At 37.8% G+C, this 18,576-nt stretch overlaps 2 protein-coding genes across 2 annotated transcripts; both read right to left on the reverse strand.

The window, feature by feature from the left end:
* Window positions 1–1,885: 1,885 nt before the first annotated feature.
* Window positions 1,886–2,807, reverse strand: LOC126590582 (agamous-like MADS-box protein AGL61). The gene has a single exon (XM_050256043.1). It carries the CDS (start codon window positions 2,685–2,687, stop codon window positions 2,130–2,132), a length of 558 nt encoding a protein of 185 aa, XP_050112000.1. The 5' UTR covers window positions 2,688–2,807; the 3' UTR covers window positions 1,886–2,129.
* Window positions 2,808–3,578: 771 nt separating this feature from the next.
* LOC126590581 (nucleobase-ascorbate transporter 12-like) lies at window positions 3,579–13,816 on the reverse strand. Its single transcript, XM_050256042.1, has 10 exons — window positions 13,061–13,816; window positions 12,696–12,793; window positions 12,426–12,596; window positions 10,049–10,149; window positions 7,529–7,664; window positions 7,348–7,398; window positions 6,897–7,184; window positions 5,952–6,186; window positions 5,093–5,379; window positions 3,579–4,140 (listed from the first exon to the last, which is right to left on the reverse strand). The coding sequence occupies exons 1-10, from the start codon at window positions 13,569–13,571 to the stop codon at window positions 3,919–3,921; spliced, it is 2,100 nt and encodes a 699-aa protein (XP_050111999.1). The 5' UTR covers window positions 13,572–13,816; the 3' UTR covers window positions 3,579–3,918.
* Between the last annotated feature and the right edge of the window lie 4,760 nt (window positions 13,817–18,576).

The following is an 18,576-nucleotide window of genomic DNA, read 5'->3' on the forward strand; positions in this document are numbered from 1 at the left end:
AAGATAACCAAAGTCCAGTTTTGCTGGCTTAGTGGGTACCAAACAACGGGGACGTGAACCCAATCAAATCTTATACAGTCCAATCCTGCTGGCTTAGCGGGTACCAAACAGCGGATATGAATCCAGTCCAGTTCGATACTGCAAGTCATATCCATACCGGCCCACCAAACCTAAAGTGATGCAGCAGGAAACGAGATAGGATGATTGAAAACCGTATGGATCTAAGAGCAAGTCCACCGGGGAACTGATAGGCCAGCACCCAGCCAAAAAATCAGCCCGGCACCCAGGCTATCCACTCCAGCGGCGCATTTTGACCGGCACCCAGCCCAAGCCAGGCAAGAGACCAGCCTAAAATCGACAGACCCATATGCCGGGCCATCTGACGTCAGCCGGCCTTCACGGCCATCTGTCGATTTCCCGTGAGGTTGATTCCGGGTTCCCGTATGCCTTCTTCATCTACACCCCATCTCAAATCCCTCCTTCCTCTTCCCGATTTCCCGTACGCCTCACTTCCCCAAGTTCGGATTTTGAAGCCGAACCCATCAACAATGCCTCAATTGCATGTTAAATGCTCTGTTTAGTCTGCCCATTTGATTAGAATTTTGGGAATTTTGAGAAGATATATGCTATGTGCTCAGACCTTGGCGGTTTCTTCCTCAGGTGCATAATCAGCTTCCTTATTTGAAGAAGAAAACATGGAGAAAAAAGGGAGGGGAGAGGGACGGTTGGTCGGAGAAATAAGGGGAGAAAGGACCGGAGAGGGAATGGAAGCAGTGGGAAGGAAACAGAAAGACCTTTTGAGAGAAAGGAAGAAAAAAGAGAAAATAAATTAAATGATAAAATATTAATTGATATGAATAAAATAATATAATATTAGATGGGTTGGGTGCTAGCGTATTTTTAGGGGTGGAGATGCTTTGACCTATTACTGTTCAATGATGTCTATTACTGTTCATTTGAGTGGATAAATGAGCTGGATGCTGGCACAAAGTCCTTAGGGGTGAACTTGCTCTAAGAAAACATAAACATAAATTCATCAGTATTTAGAAACTCACCCAAAAACAAGAAAATCTGTGAATTAAATTACAACTCTAAGCTAGTAGGCATCAAACCTAAATAGAATTAAAAAAGAAAAAAAATTATTTTAGATTTTACTATGATTAAGGGAGAGAGTTCGAAACTAGTACAATAACTTATGACGAATTTCAAACCCTATTCACTAAGATATTGGAACGCATAAAAAAAAAAAAAAGTTTTAACGAAACACTCCTGGTATTGTTTACATTTAACGTTAAAGACATTTTTACTCTAAATTTTGTACTATTCCTTTACAACACATTTTTGTCATTTTGGTTAAAACTCAAAATTTTCAAGCCATTTTCGTTTGCTTTCCTGAAAAAAAAAAAAAAAAAAATCCTGATCAACTAGTAAAAAGAAAACCAAATCCATATGGACGTGTAAAGACAAAATTATCCAAAATTTAAACTTTTATACAATCTTAAAACTCAAGCCTCTCTGTTCTTGAAACGCACTCGAGGCACCAACAAAACAAGAACAACCATATTGGGTGGACTCGAACAAGTCTAGCCACTAGACTAGTGAATGCCAGTGACGTCTAGCCATGAACCCAAGTCCAAAGACCAAAAACGACTCTGGCTAAACTTTGAAGTCTGCATCTGATGTTAGCTTTCCTAAAACCTCTTGCAGATGAATTCAACTCACAGCAGTTTCATTCCCAATCATTAGTAATTCCTGGCCAATCGAACGTCCGGCACAGAGAGTTTCGCACTTGTAATTAATTGGACGAACAAAAAAATTACTGAGACATCCAGAATTCTGGAAATTTAGATTCAAGTACAAAAGTATTGCAAGAAAGAAAGAAGGATTCAAGAAAAAGTCACAAATGCATTAAAACAAAATCTTGCTGAAGAGCTACAAATTCCCTACTTATCCATAACTAAAACAAACAAACAAAATCACACTCCGATTAGAGAATGACGCTCCACTCCAGGGAGGCCGGCGGTTGCCTACCGCTCTCTCGACCCATGAGTCCTCTGGGGAAATGGTGGCACCGCCACCATCACCGCCCCTAAAACTAAAACCCAAAATTGCCAACAGAACCATTAATCTCATACATCTCTTCCGTCGGCAGGAGTAGAAGAGCTCGAACCAATCTCGAAATTCAAACCTAAATAATCCTTGGTACAAAGTTCTCTCCTATTCATCTCATCCAACTTGATAGCCGCATTCTCCCTCAAACGTTCTAACAAAGACTTGTACTTTTTAAGCTCCGGCAGTTCCAATCCTTCTTCAATCGGCTTCTCCCACCACAAACTCCCCTTCTCCTCGTCCATAATATCGGAACCTTCTTTCACTTCCTCTCGACTTGATTCCAAATCTTGGTGCTCATTGCCGGCACTAGCCGACCCAAGAACCTCCTCTCTGCCATCATCCGATGCACACCTCGCTTGTTCACCAAGAAATCGATCAATGACAGATTCCGCAGAGGGGTGGCCGAAGAGGAAAGGATTGTTGCCGGGCGAAAAGGCAATAACCGCAAGGGTGGCGCCAGTCAAGCAGCAAAGATCAGTGGCCTTTCGGAACAAACCCTTGCGCCGCTTTGAGAATGTGGCCTTGAGGTAGTTCTTGTTGGTTATTTTCTTGATGTCGATCTTGTTCTTCCCCATGATGATTCGTATATCATCTGCACGTATATATGTATATATACACGTCGTCTTCTTCCTCTGAATCTTCTTCTAAATTGGTGGAGGGAAGTGGTGGGTACCCAAAAGAGAAGACGCGGTATTGTATTTATATTTGAAGGGTTAGTGGGTTAGGGTTTCCAGGTTGCCCTTTTTCTATAGATTAATTGTTTCCCAAGTTAACACGGCATCCTTCATCCCAATGACGATAGGAAAACATTCAAATGGGATTTTGCCACGTATCAAATCGAAGTTTCCCACTTTTTTTTTAGTACATCAATATTGAAGTTTCCCTCTTAAATCTCTGTCTATGTTTTTATGAGAATTTTTAGGATACGAGTTAGGTTTCCTATTTTCGGATGAATCCCAATTGTCAATCGGAAAGGGATCCAAGAGGGGAATAGTGTTCTGGAGTTTCACATATTCCAATGTATACTTTGAGATATTGTAGAAAGTTTCGACTTTGGTACAAGAATTTGTACTTTTCTATTCCATTAGCTCTCATTATATGTATTCATCAAGATTCATCGTGCTCGTTATGTCTTTATTTAGTAGTTGACTTTTAAGTTTCAGGAGTCAAAATGAAATTAAAATCGAGTTTCATGGAGCAAAATGAAGCGAACTTTGAGTTTCATAAAGTAAAGTTGTGACTTTTGAGTTACATGAAGCAAATTGAGATTAAAGTTGAGTTTTAGAGGGCATAGCTAAAAATAATCCCTTAAATCAATCAGAAACGTAGTCCAGCATGAACAGAACCATAGAAGAAAGTAAAACATTCCACCGTCCAAATCTCACTCGCTGTGAATATTTTCGTCTCCATTGAGAATCCGACATTCGTGGAAGTAGCTGTCTAGCTGATCAAGGAAAACAAAAGCGAAACAACAAACGAAATAACATATACATGAAGCTCACTAGACAGCATGAAAAAGGTCCACCTGATGTTTCCAATGACTCAAAACTACATACATTAATCTAAGATTACAACAAAACCAGGTCCTCTGGTTCCTCAAATGTACACCAATGTCTCTATAAGACCTACGAGCCTAACAAGTTGCAACTCCGTTCGTGCAGGAAAAAAGAGTTTCCAGACCAATAATTAAGAGTATGTGCCCCGAACTTACATTTAGAATCGCAGTAGAGTACAATCGTCCCCTGAAAATGGCCGCTGGGAAAGCTTGAACTTCTGAGCAATGCTGACACCAACCACAAAATTCTGTCAAATGCCAACCCATTTCACCCATCTGAAAACCCGGCTAATTCTGAAGGGCAGCTGATAGTCCTTGGCAACAGCAGGCTCCCTCTTAGCAACTTCAGATTCAGACCACACATACACCCCACGTTCTTGACGACTGCCAGGGACAGTGTTATCCAGGATAACAGCCACAAGGAATGCAACCACCATGTGTAATGAGAATAACGTGTTCAGCACATAGTTCACCTGCAAAAATAAAATCTCAAGTAGAGTTTCTTGGTTTGAAAGTTCAACTACGCATGCAGGCCCAGCATGTTAATGAAACATTAGACTAACTACGCCACTGATATATCCAGTGTTCAGCAGCACATAGTGCACCTGCAAAGAGAACATCTTAAGTAGAGCTTATCATGTATGCAGGCCCAGCATGTGTATTGATACAGTAGATCGACCATGCCACCCATGCTATCCAACACACATACCGCTTTCATCTTCACAAAAAATGACAATCACTGAACAGAATTCTAAAAATTGTCCAACAAGAAGGCAGAAAATACAATGAATAAAGTAGAAAAGGACCAGTTACCAAAATGGTTATAAGTATCTAAAAATGTCCCAAGTAATTTAAGTAAGGTGGTTGATTCTATTTCCCAACCACCAAGTGCTTTGTCTGGGAAAACAAGGTAGAATCAGGGATTCAGGATTCAATGAATTGATGACTTATGTATGCGCCACAACTAACACACAGAAGGGTAAAAAGGGAAAAGGAGGTAAGTATCAACATGGTAATTTCTAAGTGTTATGGTATGTTAAGGGAGAAATTTATGTATGAGCATCGTGTCTTAGATAAGTAACATGTTAGGGGCAAAAATTGTAGTATGAGTCTCAAGTCTTGATCAGTCCACTAGAAGTAGTCGAGTATAAGTGGGACATTGAATCAGTATAAGATGATTCCACCACTGTATTCAAATAGTTTTGGAATATGAGTAGCTCAACTTGTTTTGACTTTTCCAATGTTCATGGGATTGTATGAACTCTATTTAAAACAGTAGAATGAACAAAGAAAGGCAGCTTATTATCTTATGTACAGTTATGCGCAAAGGACATGGATTCTTTTGTAGTATGGCAGTTATTTAACATGGAAACACAAACAAACACAGAACACATTCTTATAGCAGAAGGTCAAGTAGAAGCATACCCCTCCATATTTGCTGCGGAAGGGCCCATGAGAAGCTATAATGTATGGCTGAAAATAACTTGGAACAGATAAGTTGGAGTTTGGAGAGATGCCATATTGCTGAAAGTAGGCCGGTATTGAAAGCGAGAAAAACAAAGATAACCCGACTATGATAATATTCCTAGAGCTTCCAGCCTCACTATAACGTAGATTTGACAGGCCTAATGCAGCAAGCATCGCCCACATGAAGCACAGCAGTGCAGCAACCATGACTTGGGGAATAGATGCTAGAAAGCCTCCAACTTTACCTGCAAGTATAATATCTGTGATTAGTTGCAATGAGAAACATGCCCTCGACTCTACATCTAATTTGCATCTTTTGAGTTGTACCAGGGGTAATGGATATCAAATCACCATGATGTGGTGATATGAGGACATGAGAAACAGAGGAAACACTCAAAACAAATGTTGATTATGAGTTTCTAATATGGACAACGATGTTCAGGATCAAATAGCCAATTTCTACAGCAGAAAGATCTGTTCGGTCCAAGATAAAAAAATACAAACATATTGCACAACAATACGCTAACAATTTAATTGTGGTGGTGAAATAACTGCAGAATAAGCAAATGGTAATCCCAAAATGTGCATAAAGAAGATTGAGAAAAATGTGTAACCAAGCGGGCCACAAACATATCAAATGAGCAATTATAATCCACTAACAAAACCAAATACATAACCTGCTATTATAGATATTCAAACTATTATTTAAATGGTGCAATGCCCAACCAAAAGAGAAACTGACTAGTAGTCATACAAATTCTTGTTCAAGTACAGTCTCATTGTTACAATTCAAAACAGAAGTTTAACACACACTTACCGACAAGGGATAAGACGATCAAAATGCATGCACCCAATCCAACAGCTCTACGGCTTCCCATCTTAGTGACCGCTATTGTGTGCACATTTTCAGTTAAGCTCGTGGACCCTGTTCCAGTACCCCATAGACCAGCCAAGACACTAGAAAGACCTTCCAGACCAATCCCTCGACTAAGAACACCAGGAGTAGGAGGTCTGGATGCCACCAATAATGACGATGCATGATATGAGCCAATCTAGGAAGTTCATACACAAAGCAAAGGTCAGAAACCAAACTAATCAGACCGTCTGACACGACATATTAAACTAGCAGCTTAATGAGAGAGAAAAAGAAGAATAATACCTAATGTTGTAAATAGTTTTCATTGTAACCAGTAGTTTGGTAATTTTTTAATATTTCCATGACGCAAGTATAGAGGGCATTCTCAGGTGGCCATCTCTTGCACTGATGTAACCGGGATCGTTAAAGACCAATACAACGTAATCAGACTGGTGTTTTTCTAAAGTGAACAATTAAGACCATGAGACAATAGTTTTTTCACCTAGCAACAAAGAAATTATGAGTTGCTCTCAGTTTATTATCCTAATCAAAAAAGTTCTATGGGATCAAGACAAATGAAGAGAAAAAAATTATCAAGCATTAGTCCAGGATGTCAAACCTTCCAATCAGGAACGCGTTAAGGACTAACTTATGAAACTGGGTTAAAGCCAACTCATTCATTTCATACTCGTCTATTTAATGGAATTAGACTTCTAATAACATATATAAATTTGGAACTCTCATACAAATACAATTTCCGTGTCCATTAAAATCACGAGTCCAGTATGTGCTTAACAGTGGAACTAGAAAAAAAAACGAAAATATAAGATTTTATGTTATAATTATGTTATAAAGGACTATAACTCCAAGAAGTTTATAGCCAAAATGAATGACAAGAAAACTAACCGAATCAACAGACGCGATAATTGATACCACACACATGACAAGGGCCATTTTCCAGTGGAAGACAGGAGTACCCCATTGCAACGGATAGGGAAACCTAAACCAGGGGGAAGACCTTAGTGCATGAGAAGTATCAACTCGACAGCTCTTCATCCTCAAAACATGCTTTCTGCAATGTTCAGATACTATGTTTGATGCAGGTACATTTATATCACAACCTTTATAGCTATATGCTCCAGCTTCAGTTAGTAGGAAAGCAGCCGACCATGTGATTGCCAGACCCAACGGAACCTGGCAATTCAGACAGAGCCACATCAATTTACGGAAGGCATGCATACAAGTGTTACATACCTGCTGAGATTAATCATCTTAAACAGTATGAATCTGATACAATTATGAATCTTTCTAACTTACTGAATATATCTTTTTTATTTTGTTACATGGAGGAACTTACTGCATATATCAGAAATACACGATGACCAAAAACAGATATCTTTCGTAGGTACTGCAGAAATTAAAATAATAGTGTGTTAGGTGTTTTGGCACAGAAAATATAAACAGCTCACATGAAATAATCTATAAATTACCTATAAAAGAAATGGCCAAATACAAATAAAAGGGTAGCATATGCTTACAAGAGAAAAAAGAATGACAACTAATATCTGCACTGCACCAATCTCGAGACAATTACCAACTAACGGGAAACCATAACTATAGAAAGAAAGTCCAACAGCAGCAATCGTTGGTGACACAACCACTGGATTGATCAACCTGAAAGGCAACCGAACTGACATTGAGTTATGATTTTGCAGTACATGACCCAATTATTGTACAGAACAAACCCTTCTCCTCACTCCTGCAACCCCCAAGACCAAAAAGAAAACTGACTTGTCCGGAAAATACATATGCATCTGGATTCGTCTTTTGTGGCATGACATGGAAAATTAGGAAAAAGTACACCCAAATACTTGTGGATACAATTATTATAGCCTTGAGCATAACAAGATCAACTCTTAGTATCACTCTAAAAACCTCTCACTCATTCATTACACCAAGAATAAACTAGAGATGACTTAATTAATCACCAATTACAATAGGTGAATTAGCACAAGAGATTTCTTTCGCCACATCTCATGAACATTGCAAACACCATTCACAAAAGTGGTGTGGGTGGTGTCCTCACAATACCTTGGTCTTAGTAACAACAATAGCTCCTTATAAGTGGCAAAAAAAGGGCCAAATCACATAGGTTGGTGGTAGCAGTATGCTGGTAGAACGAATATGACATGCTCAGAAGTGGCAGGAACCATTTTCACTAAATTCCATAGACATACAAGCCAAAAACATTTTCCATACATTGATCCATGAGCTCCAACACACCAAGTCTGACTCAGAGACCACAAGAAACCTAAGTTCAAAAATACATCTCAGTGCTCCTAACTTTTTTCTATCTCCCACTACACAGTACTCAATCTCCTTCACGTCTTTTCAAGGCACTCACTTGAGGTTGATTGACAGAGTACTGTTACACTTTCTTAGTTTAGGGTGATGATTTATAATCTAGGTTATTCTCAAATATAGGAAGATGCAGAAGTCACTCTGCAATGTGTTGCATATGTGATTAAGATTGTTGCTCTTCCCCCTAACCATTTCAGACCAATAAGCTGACTAAATTATTGAGCATATATGCCAGCGTCCACTAGATGAGTCAAGTCTTAAATTAATTTAGGCAATTTTTGCTACTCCCCTATCCTCCACACAAAATCTCACTTAACCCCCTGCACTCTATACTTTACCCTATTTCGTTAACTGGCTAAACGAGGCTTAATTTCGGTGATGTGGAAAATGATCTTTGGTCTTTTCAGCTCGTTTACACATTTAGAATATCTGAAACAACAAAAATACCCTGGCACAAAGAACAAAAAACCAAAACACTCACAAAAAACACCCCAATTTCTTTCCTTGGCAACCCTAAAATGACTCAATTTCCCAAAACTTCCTTTAAAACTCACAATTTCTTAACCTATCCCTATAATTCACGGCTGAAAACGCCAAAGAAACACAACCACATCAGCAAAACTAATGCTTCTCTCAACCCAGTTGACAAAATAGGGTAATATGGGGCATAAAAAGTGAGTGCAGGGGGTAAAGTGAAACAGAATAGAGTGTAGGGGTAAACTGGTAAAGTGATTTTTTTTTCTAGAGTACAGGGGGCATAGCAAAAAATAAGCCTTTAATTTAATCAGCTCCAGCAACAACCAAGATTAATATTTCTAACATATTAATTATCTATCCATTGGTTTAAACGTTAGGCTAGTTTACAATATCACCATGCACTCTACATTATTCATGTGATTGCTTACCTGCACTCTTCACAAATACTTGATCCCCTTCAATATATTAAAAACTCAGTATATACTATTATCATATAATTGTCCCACAGTTCACTCCCCCTTTTCATGCATAATAATGATGGCATATCAAATCAACCACAGCCAAGACCAAACCCCATGGAATAGTGGATCACTGCCAACTAAGCTGCATCAAATGATTCAATCCCAAATACCCAGTCTGAATAAATCGAGACTTGAAAATCTAATCGGTGGTTTCCAGGAAGCATTCTGTATCACTTTTTTCCCCTTACACTCATAAAATTGTCTGTTTTCAACAGTTTTTTCCATATTCGAGAACCCGTTACCTAGCTTGTCAGAATTGAAAAGTAATTATTACAACTTACAAGCCACAGATCTCACATACAACGATGAAGCTGCTATTTACTAGTACTAAAGATCATTACATTAGTAACATATGATTAAATAAACATGTCAGCTATCAGCATAAACACCAACAAACATTCAAAACCACTACCACTACAGCAAATGAAACTAATATTTATCAACTCAAGCTCTGATTAGGCAATCCCGGTTGGTAGGTAAGGCAAGTATTTGAAAGTAAACGATCAAATACTAGTCATTCTGATTTTTCCCAATTAGCACAACAACAACAACAAAGCTTTATCCCACTAAGTGGGGTCAGCTATATGAATCCTAGAACATCATTGCGCTCGGTTTTTCCCAATTAGCACCCAAAAAAAAAACGAAATAATATAAATAACCACACTTGAGGGGGAAGTGGTAAAGATGCTAGAATCAAACCTCAAAAATACTGACATTAGTCCACTATATCCAAGTATTGCTTGAAAAGCTGAACCTATTATTACAGCCCCCTGTAGCTCCTTCATGATATGCTTAAAATTCTGCCATGACAAAGGATTACCATCAGTTGTGGATAAGACTTCATCAGTAGTTAAATAGCTATTCAATTTCAAAGGGAATGTAAAAGTTGAATGAAACTAATAAAATAAAGAAAACAGCAACTCTGAGGCACTCATAGATGGTAATAGCAGAGTTTATTACACATAACGGATAACTGATGTTTGTATGTGAAAATGACCTGTAGTTTACTACTTAATTGCAGTCACTGAATATCATGAAATATATATATATATATATATATATATATATATATCAACTAGTGGCTGGACAAATTTCCCAACATTTATTTTGAAATGTCGAGATTTCCTTCCAAGATTTAGGAAAATCTCTATTTCAAGATTGAGATTATTCAAGCTAAATATATGTCAATTATTTTTTGAGTTGGAAAGACATTTCTTTAAGTGCATAATTGTGCTTTATAAACAAAGGACTACCCAATGTACATTCAGCACTCTTTGCCTTGGCACTGATTAAGAAACTTTACAAAATCTTCTCTTCATTTAGCACATGGCATGTAATTTGAAGTCTCAAGAACTGCCTAGGTAATGTATGGGTGCAAAAATAAGTTCATGGGTCGTTGAATACTTGTGACATGGTCTAGAGGAGCCGATATTCTTGTTGTCCATCTCCTCATTGGTGTGCTATGTGTAAAGGTGGGGATGAAAGCTTGGAGTATTTGCTTCTTTACCGTCCAATTGTGTTGTCTTTGTGGTCCCTGTTTAGGGTTGGCCTGAGTTGGGTGATTCCAGTCTCATGTGCTTCTATGTTATGGGAGAGGTTTCTGTTTTTTAGAGATAAGAAGGGAGTGGTAATGGGGAGTTGTGCTGCGATGGCTGGTTTTTGAATAGTTTGGGAGGATAGAAATAGAAGGAAAATTGATGACATTAGGGAGCAGAAGGTCAACAATTTATGAGAACGAGTCCAATTTCAGGCATGGGCTTCCGTTTCTCCAGAGTTCAGGGACTATTCTTTCTCTGTTAAACTATCTTACTGGAATGTAGTGTCTTAACATTTTGGTATTGTTATCTGTTCTATTCTTTATGTAATTCTGCTGGTGGCTGATTTTATTCCTTAGAATTGCTAGTCAGGTATTAAAAGCAAGCAGGCTGGAGGAGAGTGGAAGGAAAGGAGATTAATAATTTATACAAACGTACATAAATGTGTGCACATCTTTATTTACAGTTTAAGATGAACATTAATTTTCGCAAACAATCTGAATGAATTAACCCACAAGAATAAAAAGGCATTTCAATAAAGTAGAGGTGAAAATAAAGATACAACTGATATGATCCACTGAAAGACAGCTTTCTAATCAGTGAGTCTTTCTTCTTCAGAAATAAGTAACAGTTCATAGAATATACAAAATAAACAATGCAATAGAATTTCTTCCTTGCATGTAAAGTAATCCTGATAACTTCCATGAACCCCAGTAAAATGCAAATTTTATACTGAAGCAACAAAACGCAACTTTTAATAAATTTAACCATACAAGCTAACCAACAAAGAACAGAAAGTACGAAAAGCAAACAACATTATTACATGGCAAACATCACGCCTATAGCAATCACTAAGATGTGCACTGGCTGGTTTGGTATTGATGTGCTTTGAAAAAAAAACTGTTTCTGTTGTGCTGTGAGAATAAGTAGCTATGAAATAAAGGAGCATAGTGTTTGGTAAACTTTTTTGTAAAAGTGCTTTTGGAAAGAAAAAAAGCAATATTATAGTGTTTGGTAAACTTTTATGTAAAACAGATGTGACTGTGAAATGACCAAAAAGGGTATAATACTAGATGTGTCATTAATTTAATTTTCTTAACAAATAAAGGCGAATTACTAAATATACTTTATTTTTAAAAGAAAAATATTTATAAACTTTATCTTAAACATATAATCCAACGTTTAACAAGAAATCATAATCCAACATTCAACATATAATCCAACATTTATGCTACTTCACGTTTTCAGTTTTTTTTCAAAGCTCATTTTTGCTGCTTCACGTTTTCAGCTTTTTTTCATCCAAAATTGTGAAAATAAAATGTTTTTAAGTGTTTACCAAACACCTTTTTGAGCTCAACTTTTTTTTATGCCCACTTTTTATAAAAGCACCTCAGTACCAAACCAGTACTTAAAGCATTCAGAAATTTTGTAGGACAACACTACAAAAATTCACTTTGTTTTGGCTGAACACCTAGCTGTTGATGGGCCTGTGATAAACACAAAAAGATATTCACTAAACAAAAGCAAGAACAGAAACATACATTTCCATTGAGTCCTTGAAATTCTGGGGAGTTGATTATCGCCAATGCAGGAGCTAGGTAAACAAATGATGGGCCCTGTATCAAGGGCAATCTGGATCCAAACGATGTCTGCAAGAGAGTGGTCACTCCCGAAACAAAAAGCACTGTGGAGACAACATTTGCAGTATCCTCCTACATACACTAAATCCAGTCAATTCAAACCATCCAACACTGTACCCTCCAGTAAACAAATGCATAACATAAAATAAATATATGTGCATAACTACTCACATAAGTACCACCCATTGCCGGAACTATGACGAGTGGAATTAGAATTATCGAACCCAACATGGAAAGATAATGCTGAAACCCATAGAGACCAATGGGAACTGCAACATTGTACCAACAAACACAAACCATATCAATCACATGAAAATTTGACATTACAAAAGCAAAATCCATTACATTTACAATGCTTAATCAAGGCAAATACAAAAGTATACCGCCGAACAATCACAAACAAACATAACACATTTTGAATTATCGAATAACCAAATCAAATTAGACAATCAACGATTGTACAAACACACCGAGCTCAAAATTTACGAATTAAATTTATTGAAAGATAGCACATTTGTATGAGAAAATACACTCACCCAGACCAGGAGTATCTCTGAGCTCATACATCATATGAGAGTGTCTAGACACATACCCATCATCGTCAATCCCGTGTGGCAAAACATCAACCACCTCCTCACTCCTGGCCGCCCTCCGCGGTTGCGAATTGGGCTCCGTAGTCCCAGCCGCAGCCTGCCCATTAGCCCCATTGGGCCCATTAGCCGCACTCTTCGACCCTCCATCAGACTCCTTCCTCCTCTTCGCCTTATTATCCTTATCCAAAGGTGCCGCTGCCGCTAGCTCGGGCACACCATTTGGCACCGGTTGGGGGCGGGCCCGACCAGCCTCGAGATCGGGCTGGGCTTCCGGCTCACGGGGCCGGGGCGGCGGCTGCGATATCTGGCCAGAATCACTGGCATTGGTCTCGCCGGAGAACTTGGGGCGGAACCCGGTTTTCTTAGCCCAGGAAGAAGGGGGCATTGGGGAGGACTCCGGGACCGGAGGCCATGGACCCGGACGGGGTCGGGTTTTCGGGTCGGAGTTTGACATTGGGGGGTGAGTGAACTAGTGGAGCATAGCTTGAATTGAAAGAATGTCAGCGCAATCTGGTGTTGTACGCCAAGGTTAGGGCTTTCTGAGAAATACACGAAGTACAACTCCAATAAAACCCAGAGAGAGAACGGTGGAGGGTTTTGGAGTGAGAGTGAGTAGTGCAGAAGGGAGTGAAGTGAGAGAGGAGAGAGAGACAGAAGAGGGAGAGAGAGAGAGAGAGTAAGAAACGACAAGAGAGTTTGAAGGATGACTTAACAATTAGGTTAATTACCACCTCAATTTTGAGTAATATAACAAACTTATACCTTATCTTTTAACACATGCACTATTATACCTTAATTTATAAATTTGGTGCAATATTAAACTTTTTTAGGCAATCCGTTAAACGTAACTACCACATCGACAAAATTTAGGCCCTGTATTTTCTACATTATCACTTAATGGCTAATTTAACAAATTAACTAATGAAGATGGAAGCATTTTTGTTCACCATCATTTAGTGCAGTGTATGTTCACCACCTTATTTATCACAGTTAGATGAGTTTGAATTTCAAGATTCGTGTAGTGGATAGTCACAAATCTCAAAATTCAAACTTATCTAACGGTGATAAATAGGATGGTGAGCATACACCGCACTAAATGATGGTGTGCAAGAATGCACTCAATGAAGATATGACATTGCAACGAATTTGTAAATTGTTGTATGACATTGCAATGTTCAAAAAATGAGATACATGTTTATTATGTGACCCAAAATTGAGGTTGTAAAATATAATTTACCTTAACAAATACCACCACTCTTCACTATGCACATGTGAGACATGTTTGAGAGCTTTTGTTGAGTATATTCAAAGTACCTATGGTTTTTCATCCATCATTGAGTCCCAATAACGCCATGAAGACTATGTCACATGTATCGACCAAGCCAAGACATAATACATCAATGAAGTCATCGATAAGCATATTGAGTCTACATCACATCAGCAAAGCATTAGGAGATTGAAGTCAATCAATCTGATTCTAGACAACCTTGCCGACCTTTTTACGACGTCGTTGCCAAAGTTTACCTTCCATAAGCTTGTCCGAGGAATTAGTATTGCCTAACTATCTCATATGCATTGTTTTTAATTCTCATTTGGAAGTTTTGTCAACCTCAAGGGGAGTATCCAGAAGTATACTCACTTAATCTTAATGTACTATTTTCATATGATTAGGAGCATTTTTCCCACTAGGTTTTTGCTATCTAACTAGGTTTTAATGAGGCACTTATCCTAGGTTGGTCATACCCTTGTGAGCTTTTCTACTTGTGTCCAGAAAACGTTTAGTTTTGATTTAATGCAAACTTCTCACGTTTCTCCTTAGTCCGGTTTTTTTCTTTCATACTCATGTGGTCATATTCATATATGTTTGTATCATCTATTTCTTTTCGACTTTGTATATTTGAATGCGTTAAATCACTAATTTATATATATTTTATCCTTAGGCAATCAATATCGGAGTTATCCAAAAAAAGAAGTGGAAAATAAGATTTTTGGGTGTCTAGAGTAATTTCGGTAGAGCAAGAGGCTAATTAACTGCACCAAGACATATGCATTACAACAAGAAGAGAAAACCGAGCAGTTTTGGAGATCAAATGGACATGAGAATGCTATTCAATGGATTTTAGGAGAGATATAATTATTTGTTTCTATTATTTCTGTTTATTTTATTTTTATTTAAAAGAAAAAAAATGTATTAGTTAGGGTTTTAGTGGGATTTTAAGTAGATTTTTACGAGGATTGATTTTCTTGCCATGGGTTTAGCTTTTATATAAGGAGAATCATTCTCTTATGAAGGAGGTCAGCTACCAAACAACCAAAAAACACATCTCATTGTTTAAGTGGATATTTAATAATGGGCTTACTGTGATTGAGGCCTAAGAACGCAAAAAGTAGAAGGATGATTGGGCTCGGACAAGTCGATAGCCCATGATGAATTAAAAATCATTTTTGCCAAGGAATAGGCAACAAGCCTATGTGAGAAGTGACACTCAAAGGGCAACTCACCCCCAACAAAAAGTACTTTTCAAGGGCATTGATAGGTAAATAAATGGTGACTCACCATGCTCTGAGGCCATCACCAAAAGGGGAGGCTTGGACAGTCGAGCTAGAGAGTCAATAAAAGAAACGAAGGCCACAAGAAAGAATGACACTCAATCAATCAATCAAAAGACATCCAACTTTGCACTCCAACAAGTGAGAACCCAGAAAGCTTTAGTTTGTCAAACTTTACCATTTTAGTCCTAGGTCTACCATAGAAAGTCATATTTTGTCAAGTCTTAGAAGCTATACTACCTTTCCCTTGTGTTGTAGTATCAAATCCTTTAGTAAACTCGATTTATATTTCATTCTCCAAAGATTACAACCCCTGTAAAACACAAAGAGAAGTGGTACCTTACCTGAGAATGTCATAATCTTGCCCAAGTCTCTTTTGTTTGTACTTACATAAAGTAAATCTGTTGTTTTATGCATCTTTCATTAGATCCTATATCATTTTCGACTGCTTTTCATTCAAAGTTTCATCTATGATTAATATTGCTAAACTAATTGACGTTGCTTCTTTATTGTTAACCATAACCAATGAAGTAGTTTGAAGGGCCTTGAACTCCCTCTAGTTAGACATATGATATTATGAGTAAAAGTCATTGTTCACAAGGTAAGAAAAAATAACCTTATACAGACTTAAACCATCTGTAAACAATCCAATCGAACTAAGAAGTCTAAATAATTTGTGGGGCAAGTAATCAACCCATTTAATAAACAAAAAGAACAATCTGTTATACAAAGGTAACGATGGCACGCTCAGACCCATATTAGTTTTGATTGAGAGCCTCAAAACCTAACAAATGCCCCACAAATGCACCATTCAAATTAATAACAAACTTATATTGTAGTATACCAAGCAGCAAATCTTGCCCAACAAGAAAAACCAAGGGGAGTTGTGCTGGAAAATGTAGATCGAGCAAAGATAGTTAATCTTTTGCACGAATTCAAATATTGTTTTGCATGACACTACACAGAAATGCCAGGATTATACTCCAGCTTATTAGAGCATAGAATGCCTATTAAAAAGGAGTACAAACCTGTAAAGCAAGCACTAAGGAGGATGTCAAAAGAAATAGAAGAAAAAGTCAATGAAGAAATTGAAAAACTAGTAAAGCCAGGCTTTATTAGGCCTACAAAATATGTAGAGTGGTTGGCCAACATTGTACCTGTATTGAAAGCTATAACTAATGTCATTCGATGTTGTGTCGATTATATAAACATTAACGAATTAACTTTCAATGATGAATACCCTATGCCTATGGCTGACCTATTCATTGATGCAGTTGCAAAACATAAAGTATTATCTTTTATGGATGGAAATGCTGGATATAATAAGATAAAAATGGCTAAAGAAGGCATACATAAGACAACATTCAGATGCCCATGACATATAAGAGCTTATGAATAAGTAGTCATGCCCATCAGGCTGAAAAATGTTGGTCATACTTATCAAAGGGCAATGAATGTTATTTTTCATGATTTAATCTAGCATAGCATGGAAGTATACATTGATGACATTGTGATGAAGTCTAGAATTGAAGACCAGCACCTAGAAGACCTTAGACGAGCCTTGCTGAGAATGAGAACCCACAAGTTGAAAATGAATCCTAGAAAATGTGCATTCAGGGTTAGATCAGGTAACTTTGTGGGGTTATTGGTCCATTAAAGAGGTGTGGAAGTGGACAAGAACAAGGCTAGGGCTATAATGGAGTCACATGCCCCTCTAACAAAGTGCAATTGCAGAGGTTGCTAAGGAAGATTAACTTTTTGAGGAGATTCATTGTCAATCTTAAGGGCAATATCCAAGAATCCAAGGAGGAACTCGTCATAACTCTGGAAATGGCTAACCTCTGGATCCCACCTAGTGAGGCTCATTTGGGTAAGAAGGAATGGATACAACAAGAAGTAAAAAGAATAACCAACCTATGGATCACTCATTGGAGATTATATTTCAATGGATCAGCACATAACATGCTATAGGAGTTGGAATTGTCATCATTGATCCAAATTGAATCCAGCATTGCTACTTATTTCTTCTGGATTACAAGGATACTACCAACAGCAGGGCAGAGTATGAAGCACTGATTATTGGCTTATAAATTCTAATAGAGTTGGGAGCAGCTAAAATAGAAGTATATGGTGATTCCGAGTTAGTGATTAATCAATTAAATAGAGAGTACAAGTGTAGACATATCACAATAACAGAGTATTAGCTGGCAGATACTCAATTATTAGAATATTGGGGTAATTAAGCAACAATTAGCCATATTCCCAAATAAGCAAATTTGATTGCCAATGAAATGACACAAGTTCAATAGAGATGACTAGAGATGAAAGTAAAGATACGAAGGAGAAGTCACCCATATATCTTTGAAAGAGGATTTAGCTTGAATGTAATGACTAAAGAGCCCGAGATAGATGATTGAATAACATCTATCATTCAGTATTTGAAGGACCCTTCTATTCCCACTAGTAAGAAGATCAGACGACATGCAACTAAGTTTGTTATGTGGGATAAAACTTTGCTGAGAAAGACTCCATATAGGCTTTTATTAAAATGCTTGGGTCTAGAAGAATCAATGAGGGTGATGGTTGAGGTACATTAAGGCATTTGTGGAGCCTACCAAGCGAGAACAAAAATAAGATGGTTGTTGAGAATATATGGCTACTTTTGGCTCGACATGGAGAAAGATTGTAAAGCCTATGCTAGAGGATGTGAGGAATGTCAAAGGCATGAACCTCTCCAACACACACCATCAGTACCCTTGAATACAATAATAAAGCCATGGTCTTTCAGAGGGTGGGCCATGGACTTTATCAGGCAAATATACCTAACTTCCAGCACATGACATACCTGTATAATTATGGCAACTTATTACTTTACTAAATAGGTTGAGGCTTCAGCTGTAAGGACCATT

The sequence above is a fragment of the Malus sylvestris genome, chromosome 11 (genome assembly GCF_916048215.2).
Source record: "Malus sylvestris chromosome 11, drMalSylv7.2, whole genome shotgun sequence".
Classification (NCBI taxonomy): domain Eukaryota; kingdom Viridiplantae; phylum Streptophyta; class Magnoliopsida; order Rosales; family Rosaceae; genus Malus; species Malus sylvestris.

Bases quoted from the DNA above. Each gene is read 5' to 3' on its own strand.
- LOC126590582 (XM_050256043.1), bottom strand. From the start codon at position 2,687: ATGGGGAAGAACAAGATCGACATCAAGAAAATAACCAACAAGAACTAC.
- LOC126590581 (XM_050256042.1), bottom strand. From the start codon at position 13,571: ATGTCAAACTCCGACCCGAAAACCCGACCCCGTCCGGGTCCATGGCCT. The intron at 7,185-7,347 runs GTAAGTTCCTCC...CTGAATTGCCAG, and splicing joins GTGTATTTCTGATATATGCA to GTTCCGTTGGGTCTGGCAAT. The intron at 5,380-5,951 runs GTAAGTGTGTGT...TTATACTTGCAG, and splicing joins GATCGTCTTATCCCTTGTCG to GTAAAGTTGGAGGCTTTCTA.